This window comes from Rana temporaria, chromosome 6, assembly GCF_905171775.1.
Source record: "Rana temporaria chromosome 6, aRanTem1.1, whole genome shotgun sequence".
NCBI classification, from domain to species: Eukaryota; Metazoa; Chordata; class Amphibia; order Anura; family Ranidae; genus Rana; species Rana temporaria.
In genome coordinates this window covers 23,439,259-23,455,168 of record NC_053494.1, presented here as the reverse complement: position 1 = coordinate 23,455,168, position 15,910 = coordinate 23,439,259, and the positions used below count along the sequence as shown (strand labels likewise).

The 15,910-nt window shown below is 44.5% G+C and overlaps 1 protein-coding gene across 1 annotated transcript in view; it reads right to left on the bottom strand.

Moving 5' to 3' along the window:
- Nucleotides 1-6,586: 6,586 nt before the first annotated feature.
- The window catches only part of LOC120943248, a 54,460-nt gene continuing 45,136 nt past the window's right edge, over nt 6,587-15,910 (bottom strand). The window contains exons 17-20 of the mRNA XM_040356448.1: nt 15,020-15,141; nt 14,404-14,526; nt 11,314-11,356; nt 6,587-7,320 (exon numbers count right to left, since the gene is read on the bottom strand). Of these exons, the coding sequence (XP_040212382.1) occupies nt 7,228-7,320; nt 11,314-11,356; nt 14,404-14,526; nt 15,020-15,141 (381 nt within the window). The 3' untranslated portion in view covers nt 6,587-7,227. The remainder of the gene's footprint in view (nt 7,321-11,313; nt 11,357-14,403; nt 14,527-15,019; nt 15,142-15,910) is intronic.

Sequence of the window (15,910 nt, the reverse complement as noted above, 5' to 3'; positions counted from 1 at the left end):
TAAAACCAAGTCTGTAAAATCAGACGTTCGAGGGGGGTGGGGATGAAACGGGGTAATTTAGAAGACTAGAACTGTAGGCCATTCATTTTCCCACACAATTCACTAAAAAGTGTGAAAAACTGTCATAAATAATATGTACATTGGAATGAAGGGGGTGGATGGGTCTTCGGTCAGCAGACGTTAAGTCCATCCGATGAGAACAGTCTGAAGGACCGTTTTCATTGGTTAACCGATGAAACTGACTGATGGTCCGTCGTGCCTACACACTATAGGTTAAAAAAACGATCGTGTCAGAACGCAGTGACGTAAAACACAACAACGTGCTGAAAAAAACGAAGTTCAATGCTTCCAAGCATGCGTCGACTTGATTCTGAGCATGCGTGGATTTTTAAGTTGTGCCTACTAACGATCGGTTTTGACCTATCGGTTAGGCGTCCATCGGTTAAATTTTAAACCAAGTTCCTATTTTTTTATCCGATGGTTAAACAACCGATGGGGCCCACACACGATCGGTTTTGACCGATGAAAACGGTCCATCAGACCGTTATCTCTGGCGATCCTATCGTGTGTATGAGGCCTCGATGTAGGAATATGTAAATCAATGACCAGGGAGGATAATGGATAGTAAAGGAGGTTTCCAACTTATATTGGAATCACTGCCGGGCATATGAAGGGTCCATTCACACGTCACGTTTTTCAAGGTAAATGGCGCTATGCAGCCAATGAAATTCTGAATAGGGTGTGAATGTCTGAGAACTCGGGCCCTGCTCTATTTTACAAAACACAGCGCAGCGGTATCGGTGCTTGGCGGTGAATTGCAGCACTCCGCATAGGTGCGCTGGGATTCATTTAACAATAAATGGTGATGCACCATTACAATACAAAGTGCGGTGATGTGTTATGTGTTCTATGACGGTGGTTCTCAACCCTGTCATCAAGTACCCCCAACAGGCCATGTTTTCAGGTTTTCCTTTACACAGGTGCTTTAAATCAGTCAATGGATTGGTATTTTGGAGGGTAAAAAAAACAGAAATGCCCAAAACATGGCGTGCTGGGAGTACTTGAGGACAGGGTTGAGAACCCCTACCCTACGAGATCCCTTAAATGGGCAAAATCTCTCATGACAATGCAAGTAATATCCAGGCTGCACTAACGGCTCCTATCACAAGGTGGTGTTAAACATTAAATCTAAAGCTGTGGTTCCTAGTTAGGCCACTTTCACACTGAGGCGCTTCTAAACTGACAGTAAAAACACTGAGCGCTTTTGAAGCGCTCTGCATTCATTTCAATGGAGAGGGGAGTTTTTCACAGCCCTGCCAGCACTACTGCTGTGTGAAAGCATTCATTGATTTTAATGGAAATAGGTTTTCCTGAGCTTTTTAGGCGCAGTTTTTAGCATGAAAGCGCCTCAGTGTGAAAGTGGTCTTAAAGCGGTGGCTCACCCTAAATAACAAGTTTCTACCATTAAGTCCAGCATACTAGCGTGAGCTACAGTATGCCTTTATTTATTTTTTTGGCGCCGTACTCACAGTTTAATCCCGTAGTGAAGTTTCAGACACCCCGCGGGGAATGGGCGTTCCTAGGCAGAGGGAAGATGATTGACGGCAGGCTATGGCGCGTCACGCTTCCCGAAAATAGCCGGAGTAGGTCTCGGCTCTTCGCCAAAAAAATAAATAAAGGCATACTGTAGCTCGCGCTAGTATGCTTGATGGCATGCTAAAAAAAAAAAAAAATTTTTTTTTTAGAGTGAACCCCCGCTTTAAAGCAGAAAGCTGTGAAGAAGAGGCATGCTTCTGTGTAGTGGTGAGCTTGGGCGTGCTCAGATGGCTGGGTTCACACCGATACTACAGGACAGTCATACGACTTTCATCCTACTTTGCTCTGCGACACCAGTCCTACACCCGCCCTACACCCGCCTGACTTGAATGAACAGGATACTACTTTGATCCGACTTTGTGATAGCCTGACTTGTCCTTTGACCAATCAAAACAATCCCAGTGTGAGATAAATTCCTTCTACTGCTGCTGTAATCACATGTCGGATGGTAAGGACAAGGATCCTACTTTGATCCGACTTCAATGATATTCAATGGGCTGAAGTAGGATCAAAGTCGGACCAAAGAAGTACAGGGAGCATTTTCAAAGTCGGAGCGACTTGTGTCGGACCAGTTAGGACGGCTCTCATAGGGAAACATTGATTTTCACACGTCAAGCGACATGAACTCCCAATGTCGGAGCGTTTGTTGGACCAGTGAGAACCCGGCCTTATTGTCAAAGCCTAATTGGAGAAGCTGAAGTTAGAAGCCGATTGGCTACCATGCACAGCTGCACCAGATTTTTTTACTCTCCAGGTTTAGTAAAGCAACCCCAGCATGAATGATGACGCCATTCACAAAACAGATGCCTCCGGTACGGTGTACAAGTACATGTTACCAACACACAGCAGCAAAGTTAATACAAATTATTAGAGTACAAACACAAGATCCTGGGGTACTCATTACAGTGTGCTATGCACTCACAATAAAACCAGGATTTTGCAGGATAAATCAGTATAAATATCCCCCCCCCCGAAGGATGCAGAGATGGAGGACTAGGACGTATCATGGGATGCTGTGAAAGGATAACAACGTAATACCAAAGCCACCTGCTGCACATAGACAAGAGCCAGATTCCAGGTTTATCATTTGCCAGGGAGGCACTTAAACAAATTAAAGGCACAGATTTATCAGATGACATGCCTGCCTTCAGCCTCTGCGATTAATGAGAACCGGTCATGAAAGAGCCATTGTACTAATCTGAATCTCCGCTCTTTGAATAGCATAGTCTTACTGGCCAGAAATGGATATTTGACCCGTTATTCATCCCCACCCCTCACCCACTGTAGGCAGAATTGCTGCTCTGAAAATCACATGGAATCGCCCGCTGCCGCTTCACCTGCCGTCAGAGCTCAGTGCTAATAACACAAGCTCAGCATTTGATGAAACGTCACATAACACAGAATGATGTATTTGTCTGGATTACCTCTCTGCTCTGAAATCTAATAATACAGAGAGGTACATGATCTTCAGCATCCCTTACAAGAATGGGGTGGAAATCTAGATAGTGACGATGAGAGCCCCCTGGTGGCCAGAGGCACACATTACAACACAGGGAGATTTCCTAATTTATTGAAAACTTCCTCAAGTGGCACCAGATCACTCTTCTACCCAAAGGATCAGGAATGCCACATGCGTGCCAACACGCAACAGCTGGTCCCTTGTACTAGAATGAGGATATGAAGGTATCTCTCCACTCTGTGTTGTGGTGTGTTTTCCGGTCAAAGGCCTAATCTCCATAGAGAAGAATGGTGCTCTATGTAAACCGAGTCCAAACCAAACTGCACCATCTAAATCCAAAGAATTGGGCCTCGCACCAATGACGTGCAGAAAGCTCAGTCAACTTTAATGACCGTGCAGATGGTATGTACAGCACCCACCTAAGGCCACATTACTAACGCATTTCACCCAGGGCTTAAAAGGAGAAGTGCAGCCTGGGCTTTTTAGGCTGGGCTCCTCCTCTGGGTCACAGGAGTGCAATTCGTTTTACACTCCTGTGACCTAATTTCAGCGGAGAGCGGTCTGAAGTCCTGCCATCAGTCGGGGAAAGCGCATCATCCAACTTCAAGTCTGGATCCGCCAGCTGCCCCGATTGATGGCCGTCTCAGTGAGCTGCTGAGACGGCCGCTCCTCGCCCCTCCACTGCTACTGAGAAGTAGAGCAGAAGCGATGCTGACCAACAGTCAGCATCGCTCTGCTCGGGGAGGAATGAGAACCGAGCCATCGGCGGTGTTCGGTGGCTCAGTTCTCAGTGCAGAGACGCCGGGAAACAGATGCAGCATCGGTCTGATGCTGTATCCACCAAGGTAAGTATGAATTGTGGGGGGGACGGGGACGGGACTTCTCTTAATTATAGGGATCACTGCATAGGTTAATGCAGAGGTGTCACTCTAAGCCCTGTGAGTCCTATACCCTGCCTGTGCTTAGCGCTAACAGATGCGTTTTATATGGATATTGCAGCATAAACCGTGTTTGCAAAAAAAAATAACTGTTAAACATTTAGTGTAGTATTTAGCAAAACGCACCCATAATTAGAATGAATGCCGACTTGTGTAAAAGGATTAAAATATATATTGCATCATCTCACTCGGAGATGTAACTGTAGCCATCGCAGTTGCTCTCTCTCGCCTCCTGCCTGTGATCTGGTGCACTTTCTAGCTTCTTGCAACAGAAAAAGGTGCAAAAGATTCAAACATCCAACCCTTTATTTTTTTCTTTTCCTGGTAACCTGAACTTCGCCCCTTTTTTAATCATGTCAAAGTCTCTGCCACCATAATTAGGGGCGAGTCTCTATTATCAACGCTGAGCTCAAGTAGGAAATATGATGGTTGCTATGGGGGCTCACAATCGACATTTAGAACAGAAGTTTTGTCTTCGCAAAAATAGAATACAGGTAAAAAAAATAAAATAAAAAAAAAACACAACAGGGACCATAGCTACCCCTGACCTGCAAGAAAACAAATGGTTTGACAAATTGAAGTGGAGATTCAGATTTTGGCAAAACGTCCGACTGGTTCTCTTTAATGCAATGCTGTGCAGTGAAGACTTCTTACCACGGTATAAAGTGCCATGAACAGCTGCGACAAAATGTAACTCTCAGGAATCAGCATTAATGCATGTTGGGGGTAAAAACAAACAAAAAAAAAAAATCAGTACATCTCTACAATACATATCACCAGGTTTTGTTCTTTAAAATAGGCAAGATCAGAAAAATATACTTGTTTTATGTACATCATTGTCTTTCATGTATGTTTGTGTGTTTATTTTGTACATAGTAATCTATACTGGTGCATGCTGCTCACTCAATTTGGATCAATTGTCTGTTCCATTAGTTGCACTTGCACTTTTTTTACTGCTAATTAATTGATATTTTGTAGCGACCTTTTCCCATCTAATAAATTTCATATTTTGTAAATATTTGGTTCATGAATATAGCCCGTCCTTTTACCTATAATAGCCCCTTTTTTGCTTGTGGGATACCTCCCCTCTCGGGGTCCCCCGGGGGAAATTTTCTGTTGTGTCCATATTGTTTGGCTACGGTAAGACCCCACACCTGGGGGAAGGCCTACTCTACATAGTCGCTACCATACATTAGCAGTTGTTCTGCATCAGGTACAATCTTTCCCTCTCCCCCCTTCCCCATGATTATAAGATCAGAAAAATACCCGGTGATCTTGCAAGAACTCCAATGAGCTACCAACTTCCTGTTTTAGCCGACAATGCTGCCGCCTCTGCTGCCCTGAAATCCCAAGCAGTGTTGTCAGCCCTGCCTGAGTTCTCCACTATTGAATACACCCCAGCATGTTATTTTATTCAGAAGAGGGGGGTGTTCTGAAGTCCAGTAGAGAACTGGGTAGGGCTGGCAAGCAGATCTTCAGTGCAGCAGAGGCAGCATTGTCCGCTCACTGCAGGAAGTTAATATCTCATTAGATATTTTACAGGGTCACAAACGACTTTTCTGTACTAGTAGTGTTTTTAAATAGACAAAATGTGAGGACACATGGATATGTATTGCAGAGATGCACTGAACGTTTTTGTGGATTTATTTTCCCCCAGAAATACACTAGGGCCGGTTCACACAAGAAAGTGGCACAGAAATGCGCTGCACAGTCACATGTAGTGCAGCGTGGCACAATTTGAACTGGACCGCACCAAAAGCACTACTTTTGAAAACCCACTGCAGTCGTATCACAGGCTACTTCTGTAAAATGTAATCTGGTGCAGGCAAACGCACTGTGTTTGTGATGTCAATTTAGCATTGAGTCTAGCTGCAGATCGCAAACGCAGTGCACTTTGAACGCGGTGCGGCAATTGTACACGGAATGCGAGTTTCCTGCACCACATTCTGGCGTGAATGAGCACTTAACGGGGTTGTAAAGGTTCGTTTTTTATTTTCTAAATAGGTTCCTTTAAGCTAGTGCATTGTTGGTTCACTTACCTTTTCCTTCCATTTCCCTTCTAAATGTTTTTTTGTCTGAATTTCTGACTTCCTGTTCCTCCTCAGTAAGCTTTCCACCATCATCCATGGAGGTTAGTCAGCCAGAACAGCTTACTGAGGAGGAACAGGAAGTGAGAAATTCAGACAAAGAAAAAAAACATTTAGGCCCCTTTCAGACGTCCGCTCCGCCTGTCCGTTAACGGACTTGTAATACATCCCTATGGGATCGCGTCCGTTAGCGGATGGAGCATCCGCTAGCGTCCGTCGGGATCCGGTTTTCGGACGGAAGAAAACCCTATTTTTCTTCCGTCCGGCAGAACGGAACTGATGCAGACGGACAGACGGTCCGTCTGCATCCGGTTCCCCATAGGGCAGAGCGGAGCTGAGACAGGGCGGTCCCTGCACTGTGTGCGGGGACCACCCTATCCGCCAACAGCTGAGCGGGGATCCCCGCTGAGCCGACGGAGACACACGGAGCGGACCCGGAAACGGTCCGCTCCGTGTGAAAGAGCCCTTAGAAGGGAAATCAAAAGGAAAGGGTAAGTGAACCAACAATGGACTAGCTTAAAAGGAACCTATTTAGAAAATAAAAAAAACGAACCTTTACAACCCATTTAAGGTCACCAATATGCAAAAACAACATTTCCATTTTAACATGGTAGCTGGCAAGATGAATCGCAGATGAATATGATTACATTGAAAAGATCAGTCATAAAGGAAAAAAAAAAAAAAAATTAAAATAAATTGCGTTGCACTTCCTTGTCAAATCCTTCTAAATTCAGAGAAAATGTCATAAGCGACGCCGTCAATCGGCCTTCTTAGAGGGAAATTGAGCAAAACCGCGGCAAGTGAACCTCACTGCTAGAGCCGGAGACATGAGGACAGACGGAACACAATGGGCTTAGTGATGGAAAGCACCGGAAGGCAAACATACCTATTGACTTTATCGGTTGCTCCAATAATGCCTTGGAAATGTCAATAAAAAATGATGGAAGTCTATGGTGAACAAGAGGTCTTCAGCCACTATCACAAGGCCTAATGGTCCTAGAGAAATGAACTCATAAGGCACAATAGTAAAAAGTGCAAATTTCACATAATAAAACTCAACTTTTATATGGAAAAGTTAGTTTGGTGTCCTGGAAGGTACCATTGTCCGGGAAGGTAGCAGTCTCTGTATACACCTCACTGGGGAGGGTTACTTCTTTCCAGTCAAACATCCTAGTTTGGTTAGCAGAAGTTTCATTTGCGTCTCATTGTAGATATACAAGCGTGACTTCGTGCTGCATACCTGAAAGACAGACAGCGACATGCAATTGTGAGGATATTAAAGCAGACCCCCACTTCCCATGTCATAAACCACAAACCGTAAATAAAAATAAAAAAACTGCCTTGTCTGCAGGGCTGTGGAGTCGGTAGATAAATGTTCCGACTCCTTAGTTTTATGTACTTCCGACTCCGACTCACCGACTCCTCTGTATTAATATGCGAATGTATTTTATACATTCCTTGAGGGAAAGAAACGCAACCTACCACAGGACTACTGGCTGGGAAGCCAACAGTCTACTGTATTGCACAGTTTAAGCAAAAGACAAACACAATGAAAACAATCAAGTGGCTGGATAGTAGCAGCAGGCATAAACATCAGGAACAGGATCTTTACCAGTTCAAAAATACAAACCACATTATTTGGTTGTTTTAGAACAAAAACAAAGCTTATCTATAATGAACCAAAAACAAAATCTGTAAAACCTAGAAATGGTTTATATTAATCTTGAAATGTAGTTCTAGGCTTAGCAAATGCAAATCAATTCAATGTAGAGTTCTAAGGAAGAGAATTGCCTCTGCCAGATCCTCTTTCATAGATCCTCTTTCATAGAGGCTCTTAAGTCAGACTTTATTATTGTTAGGGCTGAAAATAATCTTTCGACACTGACTTGGGTGGGTGGCATTGCAGGAACTATTCTGGCCACATCACTAACAATCTCTGGATAAACAAGGATGGCTTCTTCAACAGTAAGTTTTGATGAGCGATCGTACTTTTCAACTTCTTTCAGTGCTTTATAAAACTCCTGTTGGAATTTTTTTATTTGGACACTTACTGGTTCTCTAACATGCGTTCCCTGTAAAAGCAGAACACAACACTATGGAAAGTATAAGTATTGCAGCTCCTAATTGTGCGTTGCGTGCCATATAGTGAAGCACATGAAAAGCATGCTTCTTCACGGTCACTTAACGTGTTCGTTTTGCGGTTACGTGAGGCACTGCATGCATTGGTCTTTATTCTTACAGTAGAGAAGTCATTAATTATAACTTTTTGTGAATTGGGACATTTAAACTTGCTTTTTTTTTTTTTATTCCAATCTAAATTTAGTAGGAGTCGGAGTCGGTGCATTGTTTGCCGACTCCGACTCCAGGTACCCAAAATTTCCCCCGACTCCGACTCCACAGCCCTGCTTGTCTGTGTCCATTTTCTCCAATCCCATTGCTTTACCCACCTCATGCTTGATGACCCCTTGCTGCCACTCAAAATTTACATCAGTGGCTGGATTTTTCTCCCTGGTTCTCCATGCTGGCCCACTGGTGAGGTCCGTGTCAAAGTTGTCAGAGTTCATGTTTAACTGTTTCTATAACTTAAGCAATGTGAGCGTCAAAAAGCCACCCAACATTGCTGAAGCCATGGCATTATATAAATAAACTGCCTAAGGAGCATGGGCAAACTCCAGAGCTGTCTTGGCTTCAGACACCCACCCCATTCCAGGAGAATGCTCGTAATCCAAAGCACTTGCATATCAAAGCGAATTTCCACATAGAAGTCAGTGGAAACGAAAATAATTTGTTCTGCGTTGACATCAATGGCATGCAATACTGCAGGTGGCCAGTGTCTCTGCAAAAGAACCTCCCACCCAATCAGCAGCAAGACTGCCGAGAGAAATTCTGCAGCATTTCAGGCAGAAACCTCACAAGCCTAGGTAGATGGCCTACAGCGGGGATAGGGGATTGTGCTGCTGGTGATTTGCCATAAGTGATGTGATCTCTAGTGGGACATGGCCCTTAATCTTCCACAGGATAACCTGCTAGTGTTGCCATAGGAACAGGAAAAAAGCAGGGAATCCCAGAGGACTGCGTAGAGCATATGTTCCACATTACATTTTAGTTTAGAACACTAAACTCTGGTTTAAAAACAAAACAAAAAACACCAATGAATTCTTAAGTATATGTAAATAGAAATCAAAAGGCAAACCATAATTTATATATATATACACACACACACATACAGTTGTGCTAATAAGTTTACATACCCTGGCAGAATTTACGATTTCTTGGCCATTTTTCAGAGAATATTAATAACACAAAAATTTTCACTTATGGTTAGCGTTTGGCCGAAGCCATTAATTATCACCTGTGTTTACTCTTTAATATCAACAGAAACTACCCAAATCACCCTGATCAAAAGTTTACATACCCCAGTTCTTAATACCGTGTATTGCCCCCTTTAACATCAATGACAGCTTTAAGTCTTTTGATCTCACTGATCTTCCCAGTGAATGGCTGTTCGGGGGAGGGGTTTCATGACGACATGTCTGATCATTGGAGAGTAGGCTGAGCAAGGGGCTTGCTATGGGGGGGAAATCGGGGAAATGGCCCAAAGCACCAGAAGGGGACCCGAGAAGGATGATCGGGGATGCTCTGTGCAAAACCATTGCACAGAGCAGTAAAGTAAAACATGTTTGCTTTTTTTTCCTTTACAAACGCTTTAAAGACGATCACTAGTACTACTATGGACTGTGGAACCCTAACCAATGTGAACAGCTTGTTCCAAACAGGTTCAGGAGTCAACAGAGGACATTACAAGGAGGCAGAAAAACACAGCAAGAACCGATTTCATATAAAATAGATTCCTGGGCCAGATAAAATAGTTTAATGTCACTTAAAGACAGGGGTAGGCAACCTCGGCCCTCCAGCTGTTGTAAAACTACAAATCCCATCATGCATCTGCCTCTAAGAGTCATGCCTGTGATTGCCAGGGTCTTGCAATGACTCATGGGACTTGTAGTTTCAAAACAGCTGAAGGGGCCGAGGTTGCCTGATCCAAGACTAGAGTACCATTCACACTACAGGAATCCATGTTCTTGTAGCATCAGTGTGCCAGAATGTACAAAAACTAGAAATGGTTCACGTGACTCTATAGCACTGTAATAACACAAGCTTTGAGAATGAACATTATTCTGTAAAACATTTCTGATGTATATAACTGATGTGGACACCTGACCATCGCACATACAGTATATGTTGTACGACCCATTACAAAACCATAGCCATTCATGTGGCGTTTGTACCTCTTTGGCCTCCACTGCTCTCACGTAGGCTGTTTTCACATTGGGCAGCAGAGGTGCGGTGACGGTATAGCCGCGCTATTTTTAGCGCCGCTATACCGTCGTATTTACCGCGATATTCGGGCACTAGTGGTGAGGTTTTCACCCACCGCTAGCGGCCGAAAAAGGGTTAATACCGCCCGCATTGCAGGCGGTATTACCGCGGTTTCCATTGATTTCAAAGGGAAGGCGCGGTATAGGAGCGGTAAACACCCCGCTCCTATACAGCTCCAAAGATGCGGCTAGCAGGACTTTTGGAGCGGTCCTACTACCGCACCGCTTCAGTGTGAAAGCCTTCGGGCTTTCACATTGAAGCCTGCAGGGCACGATTTTTTCATGCGGTATAGCAGCACTATTTTTAGCGCTGTACCACATGAAAAACGCCTCAATGTGAAAGGGGTCTAAGGCTTTCCACAAGATTTGGGATTCTAATCGGTGGGAATTTTTGCCCATTCATCTAAAGTATATTTGTGAAGTCAGGATGTTGGTCAAACTGGCTCATGGATCAGGATTCAAATCCATGCAGTGTTAAGTAGGGTTGAGGTCAGGGCTCTGTGCAGGACACTCAAGTTCCTCCACCACTAAACCCATCAAACCTTGTCTTTATGGTGTTGGTTGGGGCACAGGGTACAGTTGTGGCAGCAAAAGAAAAAAAAAAAAAAAAAGGGACCTTCCCCAAACTATAAGTGCACAATTGTCTAAAAGGTCTTTGCATGCTATGGCAAAAACAATACTATAAAACAAGTTTGGGGGGTGCTGTCTTTATATTTTTGATCATACAGGTAGGTGCGATATCCGGTATCCTCAAACAATTGTCCATACAGTATTTGAGTTATACAAGCTGATTATTTAAAAGTGAAATTTGTACAAAGAATTAAAAAAATAACACCACAAAGACATCCACTTACTTTGCTCTTTAAGGCGTAGCCAACATCTGCAGTCCAATTAAACCTGGGGAGGAAGGGATCAGTTCTAATTAATAATAAGCCCCAATAGGTGCAATTCTTCTAAGTTAACAACAAGTTGCTTTAGCAAGCCCACAGTATAAAACTCCTAAAAGTAATAAAGTAGAACTCCAGACAAAATAATTTTTATATTCTGTATGATGTAAAGCGCTGCGCAAACTGTTGGCGCTATAATAATCCTGTATAATAATAATAATAATAATAATAATAATAGAATGTGGAAGGCTCAGGTTCTTACAGATGTCATTATCCCCACCGGGAAGATGTCCCAGGAGCTCCTGTGTCTCACAATAAGGAGAAGCTCTATAACATGCACAGCAATAACAGTACAATTATTATAGTAGGTGTGTTAGAACCTCTTTCAGGATTTCTTTGCTGTGTCCCCGTTGGCAGAATTTGCTCACTTCAAGTTGTAACTCTCCCTCGTTTTTATGTAAAATGAACACACATAGCTGGAAATCGTTAATAGAAACTTGTCGTGAAACAGATTTCTTACACTTTGGGTTGTGTCTAAACCCTGGTAGGAATGTACTGCCATTCACAATCTTAGCAGGTTCTTCATCCATATGTCACCGGTAGTGAGAGCCTCAATTCAGGGAATTCTTTGTATATATTCCTAGATTGTAAGCTCTAAGGAGCAGGGCCCTCCGATTCCTCCTGTATTGAATTGCAACTGTACTGTCTGTCCTCAGGTTGTAAAGCGCTGAGCACATATACCGTATTTTCCGGCGTATAAGACGACCTTTTGTACTTAAAAATATCCCCCAAAAGTCGGGGGTCATCTTATACACCGGATGCAGAGTCAGGCAGACTGCGAGCGTCCATTATTCAAAAGCCGCGCCGCCTCCTCGTCCTGTTCCATGATAGGCGGAACACTCCATTTCCCAGCAGAGCCTCTGTTCAGTGTTCCGCCTATTACGGAGGTCCTCTCATCCTCGGCCAAGAGGACCTCCGTGATAGGCGGAACACAGGCTCTGCTGGGAAACAGTGTTCCGCCTATCACGGAACAGGAGGCGGCGCAGCTTTTGAACAATGGACACCGGAAGTCTGACTGACTCTGCATACAGGGAAAAGATCTGGAGTTTGGCACAGTGAGGCAGGCAATAGGCACAGTGAGGCAGGCAATGGACAGTGAGGTGTGTCGGAAGGGGGTAGTCTTATATGACAAGTATATCCCAAAACCAACCTTTTAGCTGGAAAATTAGGGGGGTCGTCTTATACGCCGCCAAATACAGTAAATCCTGTATAATAATATTCTCCTCCCGCTTTACTATGGTGTGTTACTAACCCACAACTAGTATGCAGTTCAGGCTTCACTGGCTGCATGTTTGTTTTTGGAAAGTGACCATGTAGGGAAGATGGGCGACAGACCGAAAACCAGCAACATCCTGAAGACATGCTGTAAATGTTAAGTGCATGCCCAATCTCCAAAACTGCAATGAGAACTAAACACCGGATCCCTCTGACAGGTAAAGCTCTGGAACATCCTTAGAGGGTCAAAGCTTGCCTGCCCTTTCCTTACTCCTTCAAATTGCTTTTAGTAAGTAGGAAAGCCGGTCATAGTGCTGGACTAAAAGGTGTGAATGTGTGGGAGCACAGGGGACTGCTGTAGAAGCCATCCATGCAGGACAACGTGACAGGTTCTTTCGCTAGAGCACTCCGCACCTCGATACCTACCTTGCATGCACATCCCTGTCACCCAATTTATCTGTAGGAGTGCCAAGTTTAAGCCTGGTCTAATATCTGTATGAAACATGGTTATGCTTTCACGTTTAATAAGTTTCACCTCTTCTCTACGTGACAAAGCGATTGGCTGCTCAGGCCCGAGTGCTACATCCTGGGATGCAGAGATGATAACATACGCCTCATTTCAAGAAGTACCGGGCATTGCCAAGGGTCTGACACACAGTTAGAGCATCAGGAGAAATTCCTGAAGAATCCGTAGGTGAGGGGGGGTATCCCATGAATGGGCAAAAAATTACAGGTCCTCTATAACCACTATAACCCCCCGGAAGTGTTCACCCCCTTCCTGACCAGAGCACTTTACAATATGGCAGTGTTTTAACTGACAATTGCGCGGTCGTGCGACACTGTACCCAAACAAAATTTGTGTCCTTTTTCTACCACAAATAGAGCTTTCTTTTGGTGGCATTTGATCACCTCTGCGTTTATTTTTTTGCGCTATAAACAAAAAGAGACTGACAATTTTGGGGGGGGGGGGGGGGGGGGAAACACAATATTCTTTACTTTTTGCTATAATAAATATCCCATTTTTTTTATATTTTTTTTTCACAGTTTAGGCCGATATGTATTCTATATATTTTTGATAAAAAATAAATTAAAAAAATAAACAAGCAATAAGCGTTATATTGAATGGTTTGTGCAAAAATTATAGCGTCTACAAAATAGGGGAGAGACTTATGGCATTTTTATTATCTTTACTGGTAATGGCAGTGATTTTCCTTCAGGGAGCTGGGGAGGAAGCGGGAGCTGGGGAGGAAGCGGGAGCTGGGGAGGAAGCGAGAGCTGGGGAGGAAGCGAGAGCTGGGGAGGAAGCGAGAGCTGGGGAGGAAGCGAGAGCTGGGGAGGAAGCGAGAGCTGGGGAGGAAGCGAGAGCTGGGGAGGAAGCGGGAGCTGGGGAGGAAGCGGGAGCTGGGGAGGAAGCGGGAGCTGGGGAGGAAGCGGGAGCTGGGGAGGAAGCGGGAGCTGGGGAGGAAGCGGGAGCTGGGGAGGAAGCGGGAGCTGGGGAGGAAGCGGGAGCTGGGGACACGCTCCACCCCCCAGATACTACAGAAGTGCCAAATGTCTTGACATCAAGAAACCAGGAAGTAACCTGGTCTTCTCGTCATCAGGGAAAGAGTAGAAGCTGCTAGCAGGATCACCAGGTAATCGCAAGATAAGGCACATGGGGATTAAATATTATTGCTAAATAGAAAATGTAATGTGGGGTTTACAGACACTTCAAAAGAAAGAGCAGACAGGAGACTGATGAGGTAAATGTGAGAAAAAACAAAAGAGACAAATGATCCTTACCTCGTTACATTTTTGATCAACATATCGATCATCCGGTGGCCGAAAATCTGAACAGGTCCACATCCATGCAGCAAAAAAACAGATATGAAATTTGCAGCAAAAACGCCACCGCGATAGTCCAGTCTAAAAATAGGATAAAGTATAAATGCTTCATAAACTCTGGAGCGCTCCAGAGAACAAACATGGAATTATTCCAGAACACCAAGGCCCCTTTCACACCTGTGGACTGTATGTCCGATTTTTCATCCATCCGTTTGCGGATGAAAAAGGGACATACATTGGTCCCTATGAGATTGTGGGTGTCAGCGGATGAACATCCGCTGACAGCCGATCTCGTCCGCCTCCACAATGATCCGATTCTGCAGACAGAAGAAAACACTATTTTTCCTTCCGTCTGCGGATCGGATGAACACGGACATACGGTCCGTGTTCATCCGACCCCCCCATAGGGGAGAGCGGAGAAAAGACAGGGTGTGTGGGGACCGCCCTGTCATCCGCCGGCTCAGCGGGGATCAACGGAGCGATCCCCGCTGAGCATATGGAGGCGGATCATTACTGGTCCGCCCCGTGTGAAAGAGGCCTAACAGTTTATTTAACACATTTAACTTTTTCTTACGTGTTTAACACTTGCTGTTCGTTGTCATTCATCTCCTTTTGAATGTTTGTCATGAATGCCAGCAGCAATGAGTTCATAGGCATGATGTTCTGAATAAGTAGCTCCAGGGCCCAGAGGTTTGACTATTTAGGAGGAAAGAAATTTGGTGGATCAATACAAGTCAAAGCAAACTTTATTCAACCAGTAAGTTTTAGTCTACCCAAAAGTGATATTTTAGTCATTGGTGGAGTTATCCCCTAGATCAGGGGTCTCCAAACTGCGGCCTAAGGGCCAGATGCGACCCTTTGCTTGCTGTTATCCGGCCCTTGGGGCACTATTCCTTCCACTGACACCAACAATGGGGCAATATTTCTCACCAATACGAATTATGGAAAACTATTCCTCTTACTATTAGGACCACCAACCCTGAGGCCATATTTATTCTCACTGATGCTGGGCCCGGGATATATTCTCCCCTGCTGGCCACAATCCGACCCTCCTAAAGACTGAAGGACAACAAACTGGCCCACTGCTTAAAACATTTGTGGAGTCCCCCTCCCTAGATCAATGGTTTTCAACTCTTTCCTCTGGACCCACTAACAGGCCAGGTTTGGAAGATAACTGAAATACATCACAGGTGATATCATTTGCTGCTCAGTGATTGCAGTAATCTAGTCTGCATCTCCCCAAGGTAATAAATAAAAACTGGCCTGTTAGTGGATCCTGAGGACAAGAGTTGAGAACCACTGCCCTAGATAGATTACGCTAACAGTTATCTCCAGCATAATTCGCTTCCCTAAATCTGTCTACCTGTAGATTTAGGTGTTCCCACCCACCTTTCCCCATTCCAGATCCTCCTGTTACATTTTTCACAGTATAGAGGGAAGCGGATGATGGTGTGGCTCCCAGTAA